The sequence below is a fragment of the Haliotis cracherodii genome, unplaced genomic scaffold (genome assembly GCF_022045235.1).
Source record: "Haliotis cracherodii isolate W230 unplaced genomic scaffold, xgHalCrac1.p SCAF_2, whole genome shotgun sequence".
NCBI lineage: Eukaryota > Metazoa > Mollusca > Gastropoda > Lepetellida > Haliotidae > Haliotis > Haliotis cracherodii.
The window spans coordinates 49,153,324-49,167,002 of record NW_027266275.1 but is presented as its reverse complement, the minus strand read 5'-3'; the positions used below and the strand labels follow the sequence as shown (position 1 = coordinate 49,167,002).

Here is a 13,679-nt window from a genome sequence, read left to right as displayed (position 1 = left end):
TAACGTCATTATCACCAAAAGGATACAATTGTGGCGTCACCAGAAAGGAAGTGATGTCCTCATTATAGGATCAAACGATATATATGGTACTACGTTGTTGGTCAAGAGTGCAACTTGTACAATTAACCAGAATGACAAATGACCCCAGAACTGGAAGTGACATCAGAAGTAATGTCATATATGACCAAAAAGTAACTGAAGTGACAATACCCAACATCTATTACATCATAGATGTCATCATGAACAGAAAATGATGTCTTAGAACTGGAAGTGACATCATAAATGTTGAATAATTGTTGTTTCTACGATGAAAATTAAGAGATTGGGGCATTATACATGTGTTTTTCCTATTTTCCTTCTTCACTGCTGCCAACCACCTGGGATTACTACATGGCAGATCCCACCGGTCCCTCTGGTGTATTCTGGCTGTGATGTAATAGATGTACCGTATTTGAAGGAATTATCAGACTATAGTTATCATTGTGTATATTTCTAAGAATACTACCTCTATTACATCTCCCACTAGCTTATGTGCATGTAGGTTATTAGAAGGAGGGACATTTTCCCACCTCACGCATGCGCAGTTGCACTGGCCTGAACATAGCATTTACCACAACAAAAACTAAGATAGTGTTAAAGATAGTAATAATCATGAGACAATATTAAAGATTTTATGGTGTGATGACCGTGATGATCTGATACAAGCAACAGCAATGTGTCCCTAAAGTCATCTTTATAGATCTGTATTGGCTTCCACCTATGTGTTCGCTGTCCATCGTGTTGTGACAGTATTATCCTGCTGTTGTCCATACTTACTCATGTTATCCCACTTATCTTTGCAATTGTGGTTACTGTTAATCCTCTACTGTTAACTCTCCACCTACTATATGTATTCTGTACAATGTCCCTCATTCAGTCCTGCTTGACAACGGTATAAGGATCTATACTAAAACGTCGCTTTTTACAGTATTAAAGAAGTTGTTTTTCATAAAATTGTGTCTACCTTGTCATCCGTCAACTTCTAAGTAATGCCTATCAAACAAAATGATAATCTCATACCAGCAACAGCAATATGTCACAAGTCGTCTGTATGTAAATATGATAATCTCATACCAGCAACAGCAATATGTCACACCAGTCGTCTTTATGTAACTATGATAATCTCATACCAGCAACAGCAATATGTCACACCAGTCGTCTTTATGTAACTATGATAATCTCATACCAGCAACAGCAATATGTCACACCAGTCGTCTTTATGTAACTATGATAATCTCATACCAGCAACAGCAATATGTCACACCAGTCGTCTTTATGTAAATATGATAATCTCATACCAGCAACAGCAATATGTCACAAGTCGTCTGTATGTAAATATGATAATCTCATACCAGCAATAGCAATATGTCACAACAGTTGTCTTTATGTAACTATGATAATCTCATACCAGCAACAGCAATATGTCACACCAGTCGTCTTTATGTAATTATGATAATCTCATACCAGCAACAGCAATATGTCACACCAGTCGTCTTTATGTAACTATGATAATCTCATACCAGCAACAGCAATATGTCACACCAGTCGTCTTTATGTAACTATGATAATCTCATACCAGCAACAGCAATATGTCACACCAGTCGTCTTTATGTAACTATGATAATCTCATACCAGCAACAGCAATATGTCACACCAGTCGTCTTTATGTAACTATGATAATCTCATACCAGCAACAGCAATATGTCACACCAGTCGTCTTTATGTAACTATGATAATCTCATACCAGCAACAGCAATATGTCACACCAGTCGTCTTTATGTAACTATGATAATCTCATACCAGCAACAGCAATATGTCACACCAGTTGTCTTTATATAACAAATATGACCTGATACTGGCAACAGCAAAATGTCACATTCCTTTTTCCAGAGCGACCTCATTGAGCGGGTTGTGTTGCCACATCTTGGCCACATCGAGTCTGACCTTGACCCCGAGGTGAGAAAGGTGACCGTCGAGATGTTGCTGGTGCTTGCGCAGGACTGTAAGACAGGCGAGTTCCAGGACATCATGGCAGTTGTTGAGAAGGTAGGCAAGTGCATGTTGGTATCGCTATCTGTATTCACATACTTACATTGCTATGTGCCAGAGCACATCTAGTGCCAGAGCACAGAGGGAAATATACAACAGGAAAAATATTCCTGTGCACCAATAAAAGTCAAGATGGCGCATCCACATCACTTATCGATTGGTGAAATAGTTTTAACTTGAAAGAACTATGACAAGATGATGTCAACCATCTCTCATGCCAAACTATATTCCCAAACATGTACCAACCACTTTGTCTGTGCCACAGCTGTCACAAAGTTGTCCGAGGCGGGCATTGGGGCTGTAGGAATTATGTCTTGTCTATGGACACATGAATGAGCAATACTTGAAAAGTTTCATAGCCCCATGTTCACTTAATGCTCAGTGTAGGGCATTTAGCAGCATAACACAGTCAAACACAATGGCCTATGTTGCTCTTCCTCCGCCGATTTGCTGTGCAGAGTTGCATCCCTTGGGCACGCCAGAAACCTATGATTGTGGGTTCTAATCCTGGTTCGCCCCGATTATGTTTCTTGGTTTGTCAGCACCATACCCGTGCTCGTGGGTTTTACCGAAGTGATAAACGTCTGAGACCTGCATCACTTGGGGCTTTCCTCCCACATTAAGCTGACATGCCATGATATGACTGGAATACTGTTTAAAGCGGCGTTAAACCCAACTCACTCACTCACTCCCTCCTCCGCCATGTTTGTTCCACGGCGATGCCAATCATGCCCCAGGCCATCGATTCACGTCATTTACAGTATCATGTAGGGCAATCGAATCAGTAAGCACACTTTCTCATGGCTTGCAGTTGCTGCAGTTTGCTGACATTAGTAGTGGAAACCAATTTGCAACTTATACAACAAATAACCACTACCCAGTGACACCAAACTTTGGCTATTCTTAGGCGTGTTATTAAGCCCATACATATTTAGAGTCAAGGGATTAAACATGCAAAAAAAAAAAGCTTAAATGTAAATCTGTCTTATTGCTGCATGAGATGATGAATAATCACACACTGAACAGATAATAAAATGTGACTTAGTTGACCAAAAGCTACCTATTTTAGTGTGTTTATATCATGTTTAAAATATACTTTGTCTCCTAGCGTAAGGGTACAGGCAATTAGGTGATCGCTTAGACACTTCTCCATTAAAACGCAAGGTTAGTCTTAAATTCCCCATCCTTGATAGGGAAATATAACGCCCCATGTGTATCCCCTTGGACTCACTGTTTCAACTCCAATAGTTTAGGGGGAAACTTTACGTTATTACACTACACATGGGGGTACAGCAAACTTTGCTGGCTAGTTTTGTTTCCATTTTAAGCAGCAAGAGTGATAAGACAGGTGAGATAAAGCCTGTAGCAGGATTGTCTAAAACTTTTCACAGAACTGCTGAAACTCTAGGTTGATATTTGTCCACCTCACAGCATGCATGGGGTTGAGAGAGAATCAAGTGAATAAAACAAATTATCAAAATTAATCTTTTCAGGAGGCTTAAGTAAACACCATGAGTTTCATGGAACTCAACAACAGCACAGTTCAGACTAGTATTTTATGTAGCATACTGGTAGCAAGATTTGGGGAGAAAACAACTGGTCTTTAACTATATTCTCTAGTCTTGGGACTTGTGGCTGTGTCTAACACAGACTCTTAATATGTAAGACACAAAGAGCCAACAACTATGTACAAAGTGTATTATGGCAGGGTGTAAGTAAGTGGTACAGATTACAGAGGCCTGTGTTACGCAATGCAGGCCATTACCTGGAAAAGGCAACAGTTAAAACCTCATGGGTAGTAAAATCAAAACAAACACGTTAACACATGGTAAACACGTTGCAAGCAGTAGCAACAGAACCTTTAACCCGAAGGGGGTGATTTAAAACTTATGATGTTGTATGAGCAATGCTTCAGCAAGAAAGGACCTACCTACCAAGTACATAACAGGAAATGAAGGTATGTGCATGTAATGCAAAATAGAAATGACTCCATCATATGAACATGAAAAGAGCTAAAGATGCCCCTAGCTGCCCCCTCCCCCCAACCATTGCAGCAATGTCACGGCCCCAGAAATGGCCTTCACACATTGTACCCATGCAATTTGCAGGTGATAAAGAAACCCCTGAGCACATTCCCTGCCGGGGGCGAGATGGATGTCAGTCAGCCGGTGGACGAAGCTTTAGTGGTGGATGTGAAAACAGCTGTCTTCAAACTGTGTGATGTCTTCAAGGTAACCAGCTTCACAGTTTTCACTCGGTTCTCTATGGCCACTGTGGTCCTGCAGCTCATCTGGCTGAACAAGTGATATGTGGTGAAAGCAATAAAATCATTATCATTGTCAGTGAGCACAGCTAGACGTGATATATTTGGGTAATCTGTGAGATCAATAAACAAGATTCTGTTTGCCCAATGTTTTCCAGCACCGGTTGTACATAATTCCATCAAACTACTGTGTCAGGATTTACAGTCAGCTCATCAGTCATGTGAACACCCACTATATCCATGGTTATAGCGGATACTCAGCATCCTGTATCAGACAATCGGTAAGTTTATGCAGCTACAACACTCTCACAACAGTACCATGCCATAAGTTAACGGACACTTAGGTGACATCACAAACCCTGCAGCTACGACACCCGCACAACAGTACCATGCCATAAGTTAACGGACACTTAGGTGACATCACAAACCCTGCAGCTACAACACCCGCACAACAGTAAAAGTGATGAATCACACCATGCACTGTGCCCATAGGTAGATCTAGCAGCTGACGTATTTCTCTGCAGGATTTACCATTCAAACGCAGGTCTATGATAACTTCGTTTTTATCCCGCGACGAATATTCCATCCCTGAACCATCAGTGGCAGAAATCAGGAGAAACTGAGCAGACGACAACAAAGCACGTAGCATGCAATACTTGATGACGTCATCAATCTGTGGGCAAAGTTTTGCATCATAACATTTCGCAGATCGAAAGTTAGACGTGGTAAACCAAATGTGGTGGTCTCTTGCCAAACTTGCGGTGTCTTAAGTGTCCCTAACTTATAGCACGGTAGTGTATGACCATTGTTACTACACACCCACTGTGTCCATTGTTTCTACACACCCACTATGTCCATTGTAACTACACTCCCACTGTGTCCATTGTTACTACACATCCACTGTGTCTATTGTTACTACACACCTACTGTGTCCATTGTTACTACACACCCACTGTGTTCATTGTTATTACACACCCACTATGTCCATTGTTACTTCACACCCACTATATCCATGGTTACTTCACACCCACTATGTCCATGGTTACTACACACCCACTATGTCCATTGTAACTACACTCCCACTGTGTCCATTGTTACTACACATCCACTGTGTCTATTGTTACTACACACCCACTGTGTCCATTGTTACTACACACCCACTGTATCCATTGTTACTACACTTCCACTATGTCCATTGTTACTACACTTCCACTATGTCCATTGTTACTTCACACCCACCATGTCCATTGTTACTTCACACCCACTATGACCATTGTTACTTCACACCCACTATGACCATTGTTACTACACACCCACTATGTCAATTGTTACTTCACACCCACTATGTCCATTGTAACTTCACACCCACTATGTCCATTGTTACTACACACCCACCATGTCCATTGTTACTTCACACCTACTATGACCATTGTTACTTTACACCCACTATATCCATGGTTACTTCACACCCACTATGTCCATGGTTACTACACACCCACTATGTCCATTGTTACTACACACCCACTATATCCATGGTTACTTCACAACCACTATGTCCATTGTTACTACACACCCACTATGTCCATTGTTACTACACACCCACTATGTCCATGGTTACTTCACACCCACTATGTCCATTGTTACTACACACCCACTATATCCATGGTTACTTCACAACCACTATGTCCATTGTTACTACACACCCACTATGTCCATTGTTACTACACACCCACTATATCCATGGTTACTTCACACCCACTATGTCCATTGTTACTACACACCCACTGTGTCCATTGTTACTACACACCCACTATGTCCATTGTTACTTCACACCCACTATGTCCATTGTAACTACACACCCACAGTGTCCATTGTTATTACACACCCACTGTGTCCATTGTTACTTCACACCCACAGTGTCCATAGTTACTACACACCCACTGTGTCCATTGTTATTACACACCCACTATGTCCATTGTTACTTCACACCCACCATGTCCATTGTTACTTCACACCCACTGTGTCCATGGTTACTTCACACCCACTATGTCCATTGTTACTTCACACCCACTATGTCCATTGTTATTACACACCCACTATGTACACTGTTATTACACACCCATTATGTCCATTGTTACTACTCACCCACTATGTCCATTGTTACTACACCTCCACTGTGTCCATTGTTACTACACCTCCACTGTGTCCCTTGTTACTTCGCACCCACTATATGGACCACCTCCGTGGTCTAGTGGTAGAGCGTCCGCCCGGAGAGCGGAAGGTCCAGGGTTCGATCCTCGGCCGCGTCATATTATAAGATGTTTAAAGATGGTACTTGTTGTTACCCTGTCTGGCGCTCGGCATTAAGGGGTTAAAGCAAGGACTGGTAGGCTCGGAGTCAGTATACTGTGTCTGAGTGGGGTATTCATGTTAAACTGCGGCATGGTATCTCAGTGTGCTAGCACTATAAATCGGCATCAGTCCAGTTTAGTACAAGCAGACACACACACACACACACACACACACACACACACACACACACGTGCATGCACATCGCTATATAAGTGCAATAATTTTGGAAGCGATGTAAAACCCAATTTCACCTCACCTCACCTCACCTCACCTCACACCCACTATATCAACTGTTACTTCACACCCACTATATCCATGGTTACTACACACCCACTGTGTCCATTGTTACTTCACACCCACTATGTCCATTGTTACTTCACACCCACTATATCCATGGTTACTACACACCCACTATATCCATGGTTACTACACAACCACTATGTCCATTGTTACTTCACAACCACTATGTCCATTGTTACTTCGCACCCACTTTATCCATGGTTACTACACAACCACTATATCCATGGTTACTACACAACCACTATGTCCATTGTTACTTCACACCCACTATGCCCATTGTTACTACACACCCACCATGTCCATGGTTACTTCACACCCACTGTGTCCATTGTTACTTCACACCCAGTGTGTCCATTGTTACTTCACACCCACTATATCCATGGTTACTACACAACCACTATATCCATGGTTACTACACAACCACTATTGTCCATTGTTACTTCACACCCACTATGTCCATTGTTACTACACACCCACCATGTCTATTGTTACTTCACACCCACCGTGTCCATTGTTACTTCACACCCACTATATCCATGGTTACTACACAACCACTATATCCATGGTTACTACACAACCACTATGTCCATTGTTACTTCACACCCACTGTGTCCATTGTTACTTCACCCCACTGTGTCCATGGTTACTTCACACCCACTATGTCCATTGTTACTACACACCTATTTCTGTCTGTTTACTTTCCAGGTTTTGGAGTTGCTTCTACAACTCAGGTCAGACAGTTTCCACCGCATCGGTTTCACAGAGGTTGGACAAGATGGCCCATTTAGCCCGTATATCACATGTAAACAGAGGTCAGTATTGGTTGTGCTGGATCTTGATGTGATTGAAGGTCTAAAGCATGACATTTAATTGATACTTTCATCAACACCTGATATAAGGGCAGCCATGATGAATTCAGCAGTAATATTGTCAAACAGTACTTGTTGCTCTTTGCTGCTCTTCAGAAAATTTTGAAATTTGGTTTCCGTCTTTGCAGTTTTGTATATTGTAATATTCTGTTATCTCAGTTTTGGGGTTATAGGATCTTGTTTTCCTCTGAAGTTGATGAGAGTAATGAATTATTTCTTATCCTGACTCAACAAATTAAAAAAATCAGCAATTTTCAACCGATGGAGGACTACTGAGCCAAAATGAACATGCTCAGCAGAGTGTGTGTCAAGTTGATAGTGCCTGACAAATGTACTTGGTTCCCTCCAAAAAGCTTAAGAGGAGATCTCACTTGGCAGCACTGCTACAAAAGATGAAGAGGTTGCCTGCCCTCTTACCGAATAGTCCTTTATTCCAACTGGAGGGGCAGTGCTCAGCATGGATGAATTTAGCATGGAGTTTCATCGGGAGTGACGTGAGGAGGGAGGTATGCTCCACTGATACCAGTGAATGTCTCCCGGCAACTAGGCAGCACCGCTGTCAGAAACCTTTTTTTTTGATAACCAGGTTTTTGAGCACTAGATTCCAACCCCAGAATCAAACACATCACTGACATTGCCCTGAAGCTTATCGATGTTGATCGACTATCAACAGGCAAGAGTCCTCTACAGGGAGGTGGTAATGCCCATGCCTATCAAATGTATCGAGGACACAATCATGTGAAAGGATGGTTTGGAAACCAGTTGAAGAAGTGCCGGACTTATTGCCACCCCAGACCCGGACGAGGGCAAAGCTCTTGAACTGACACTACTTTTTCTGTAATGTGATGTCTAGAAGTAGACTTGTGCGACGACCGGTCATTTGGAACCTCATCCAGGTGCAAGTTGTTGGCACAAATGGATTTTAGTACACTAGTGCGGTACCAAGTGTTTATGTTTTATGTGTCAACAGTTATATGACTTTTAGTCCTTATGACATGGTGCTTGTATAACAAGACTCTAGTGGTAGGAGATGTGTTTTAGGGATGAGAGGGAAGAAGAGGCTCCGTCCAGCCCTGTTACAGCTGCTGGTGTGACCCCGAGTCCCTGGTACCAACCACCTGCCATCATACAGTACAGTGAAGCATTCAAGCTCTACATCACCTGTTTACAACATGTATGTTTTTCTTTGAGTTTTATCTCACCTTAACATTATCAGTGGCAGCTTATGGGTCTTCTTCCATTGTCTATTCATCAGTCTGCCCGTTTGTTAGCCCTGAAACATATAACATCTTCTCCTGTCAACTTTATGTTTTGAAAAATTCAATATGGCTGCCACAGAGGTGCTTTCAACAGCCTTCACACCAATCTCTTCTCCTCAGAAACCATTTGACATTTCGTTTTCAAATTTTGACAGGAAGTTCAGAACATTCTTCTTCACAATGAAGTAAATGTAATATTTTTTTTTATTTTGAACAATTACTGAATGTTTTTGCACTGAGAGTATTCGTAATCAGTTGAATTTCCACCTTTGTCTTCCACATGCCTTCTGTACTTTTCATAATTTACACACCCTAAAGCAACCCAATATCATTTAAGGTTTGTATAATTGGTTGATTTGAATGTCAAGGTCACTTATGTAATTAGCATGCTTACTCCTTATAACCTCAATAACTGGAGATTTTTGCATACCATGAAGTAAAACTGCTTCACTTAAATACTTTAATAATTGAAATGGTAGGCATGCTTCTGTTCACCCAGCAGTGAATGGGTAGGATGGGATGGTAATGTGCCTGTGAACCTTTTGGCACCTCATACAGCAGTTTGGGTTGTATACTTCTCAGGGAGCTGAGAATGAAATGTGAGTGCACACTCATCCAAAGAACATAGTAGTAATGATGTAGTGCCTAGCCTAACCTGGGTGAAGAGAATTTGGTGCATTATTAATGGACATGTCATTGTCATACCCCCTACCTAAAAGGGCGAGTATATACCGGTTATACCAAGGAATTCTGTCTGTCTTCCATGGACATTCTTTTGTGCAACTTATAAATTCAAAAATTCTGCATAGATTCTTTTCAAACTTGGTAAACACTTTCTATCCCAATAGGAGTGCTAGGTTTGATTACAATATTTGGATTTTCTGAAAAAATACAGCTATTTTTCATTTTTTACTTAGAATGTGTTTACTTAAACGTTTGTACTGAATGGATTCCTTTCCAACTTAGTGAACACTTTCCATACTAATAGAAGAGATGAAGTGCAAAGTTTGATTTTGATGTGTGGATTTTCTGAGAAAATATGAATTGTTTCATGTTTTGAACATTCATGCGACCTATAACTTGAAAACAACTTTTAGGATTCTTTTCCAATTGGGGATACAGTTTCTAAGCACATAAAACAGGTGCAGTGTGAAGTTTCATGTCGATAAGTGGATTTTCTGAGAAAATATTGCTCTTTTTTTATGTTTTTAACTTAGAAATATGTTGGCGTCTAAGTCGGGGGTATTGGGTGCATTATTATTATTATTATTATTATTATTAGGGCTCCAAGCCGAAAGGCTGTAGAGCCCTATTGTAATCGTTCGATTTATTATTATTATTATTATTATTATTATTTATTATTATTATTATTATTTATTATTCCGCCGATTTTTGTACCTGCCCTAGCAAAATAACCACTAGCTCGATTTTGTTCAAATTTTGTGTGTGTTTGTAGACCATTGGGTACTAGTGCCCGCCAAAAAGCCAAGGCCGTAGGCCCAAAGGCCAAGGGCAGATAACTGAAAAACAAGTATTTTTTGACGATATATTTTGCCCTGTTGCTCCACAACCGTTTGTCCGTTTACTTTCAAACCTTGCATGTATCTACTGCTTCAGTTGCTTGATAATTTTTGTTCTTTGACTTTGGTCATTGATCACGTGGTTTGGCAGCCATATTGGATTCAAGGTTTTGCCAGGGTTTTTTGGGCACCTGTCTTCAAATACTATCTCCTCTGAATCCACTGCATGAAATGATTTCAAACTTTCTGAGAATTGTCTCCATACAGAACACAACAAATTAGCATAGCCATTTTTCGATATCTTTTGTAGTTGCAGCCATATTTGATTTTGATTTTGATCATTTTTTTCACCGAAATTTTACTTTTAAGATCATAGCTTGTAAGGTTCTTGACAGAAACTATTGAAAGTTTGCATGAAACTTTGAGACTATATGCAGCTCATTTGGTCCTGGGTTGCATACTGAAAGCACCACTGCTTGGTGTGGTATTATTCGATTTAAGTAAAAAAATCAGACTTGAGTACAAATACTGAAGGAAGCGCCTCATAAATCTACTATAAACCCCCATTCACTGGCTTTGCAGATACCCTCACGTTCTCCACAGCCTTGTTCAATATTATGTTTACTACCCTTGACGACCAGAGTTAGAATTGGCCTTTTTCAACCTATGCTTGTCTCAAGAGGCAACTATGCTTGTCACAGGAGGCGACTAATCGAATCGGGTGGTCCGACTCGCTTCAGACATGATTCTTCATTTCTCAATTGCCAATTGCTACGGTACCTTATTTTTGACAGCGTTGTTTAAAGCAAACCATTTGCGGATTAGGATATGGTCGAGGTCGGAAATTGGTTTAGTACACTCTGGGAAACTGTGGCACTCGTAAATTTGGTAGCGGCAATGTCCTGCAAACCGTGACTATCTTTTGACGGAGTTGGTACAAGCAAACTATATGCGGATTCGAACATGGTCGAAGTCAAACATGGGTTAAGAACACACTGGGACACATGTGGTGATGTCTCACAAGCGGTTCATTACATTTGATGGCGTTTGTACAACCAAACCATTTGGGGATTCGAACATGGTCGAGGTCAAACATGGGTTAAGAACACACTGGGACACGTGTGGTGATGTCTCACAAGCGGTTCATTACATTTGATGGCATTGGTACAACCAAACCATTTGGGGATTCGAACATGGTCGAGGTCAAACATGGGTTAAGAACACACTAGGACACGTGTGGTGATGTCTCACAAGCGGTTCATTACATTTGATGGCATTGGTACAACCAAACCATTTGGGGATTCGAACATGGTCGAGGTCAAACATGGGTTAAGAACACACTAGGACACGTGTGGTGATGTCTCACAAGCGGTTCATTACATTTGATGGCGTTGGTACAACCAAACCATTTGGGGATTCGAACATGGTCGAGGTCAAACATGGGTTAAGAACACACTAGGACACGTGTGGTGATGTCTCACAAGCGGTTCATTACATTTGATGGCATTGGTACAACCAAACCATATGCGGATTCGAACATGGTCGAAGTCAAACATGGGTTAAGAACACACTGGGACACGTGTGGTGATGTCTCACAAGCGGTCTACTACATTTGATGGCGTTGGTACAACCAAACCAATTTGGGATTCGAACATGGTCGAAGTCAAACATGGGTTAAGAACACACTGGGACACATGTGGATGTCATGCAAGCAGTTCATTACATTTGATGGCATTGGTACAACCAAACCATTTGAGGATTCGAACATGGTCGAAGTTGGAAATTGGTTTAAACATCCTGGGACACCCAGGTCAATGTAGTAGTGGTGATGTCTCACAAGAGGTTCTTTACATTTGACGGCGCTGGTACAGGTAAACCCTTTGAGGATTCGAATATATGAACGAGGTGGGAAACAGGTTTTAGCACTTTATCTCAACAATGCGACAGGAACCCGGGGCCCGGAGGAACGCAGAACGATAATCCATTTGACTTGAGCCCAACTGACAAAGAAGTTACGGCCTGTTAAAGAGTCACCAAGCCGAAAGGCTGAAGAGTCCCAGTGTTAGCGTTTGATTTAATATTATTATTATTCCGCCGATTTTTGTACCAGAGCTAGAAAAATAACCACTGGCTCGATTATGTTCACATTTTGTGTGTGTATGTGGACCGGTGGGTACTGGTGCCCGCCCAAATCCCAAGGCCGTAGGCCCAAAGGCCAAGGGCAGATAACTAAAAGAAGAGAATATTTTGAAGATGTATTTCGCCCTATTGCTCCACAACCGCTTATCCGATTACGTTGAAACCTAGCATGTATCTGCTGCTTAAGCTGCTTGACATTTTTTGTTCTTTGACTTTGGTCATTGGTCACATGGTTTGGCAGCCATATTGGATTCAAGGTTTTTACAGTGTTTTTAGGGTACCTGTCTTCAAATGCAAACAACTTTGAGTCCACTGCATGAAATGCTTTCAAACTTTCTGATAATTGTCTCCATACATAACGCATCAAATGTTAATAGCCGATTTTGGATATCTTTTTTAGTTACGGTCGTATCGAATTTTGATTTTGATCATATTTTTCAACGAAATTTTGCTTTGAAGATCATATCTTGTAAGGTTCTCCACAGAAACTATTGCAAGTTTACATGAAGTTAGTGTGCCATATGCATCTCATTTATTGTTATTGGTTGTATGCTAAAAGTAACACCGCTTGGTGGTAATATTTGATCAATACTTTGGACACCCCTGGAACACGGCAATTTCGTAGCGGCGATTTCCGGTGACATCTTTTGACAGAGTTGGTACATGCAAACCCTTTATGGATTCGAACATGTTCGAGATCGGGAATGGTTTTAGAACAGACCTGGACGCTCTGGCACACACCAATTTCCTTGCGACAATACCCTGCAAGTGGTGCCTACATTTGACGGAGTTGGTTCAAGGAAACCCTTTGAGGATTCGAACATGGATGTTTGGGCACAGTGTTACTTGGAGCCCGCCATTGCTGCTTGCAGCTTTAATTATTATTATT

At 41.3% G+C, this 13,679-nt stretch overlaps 1 protein-coding gene across 2 annotated transcripts in view; it reads left to right on the top strand.

The window, feature by feature from the left end:
- Positions 1-13,679, top strand: part of LOC139468165 (tuberin-like) — a 179,242-nt gene that overhangs the window by 75,964 nt on the left and 89,599 nt on the right. For both annotated transcript variants that reach the window (XM_071249953.1, XM_071249954.1), the window contains exons 16-20: positions 1,930-2,085; positions 4,197-4,319; positions 4,510-4,632; positions 7,709-7,815; positions 8,914-9,046. In XM_071249953.1, coding sequence (XP_071106054.1) covers positions 1,930-2,085; positions 4,197-4,319; positions 4,510-4,632; positions 7,709-7,815; positions 8,914-9,046 — 642 coding nt within the window. The remainder of the gene's footprint in view (positions 1-1,929; positions 2,086-4,196; positions 4,320-4,509; positions 4,633-7,708; positions 7,816-8,913; positions 9,047-13,679) is intronic.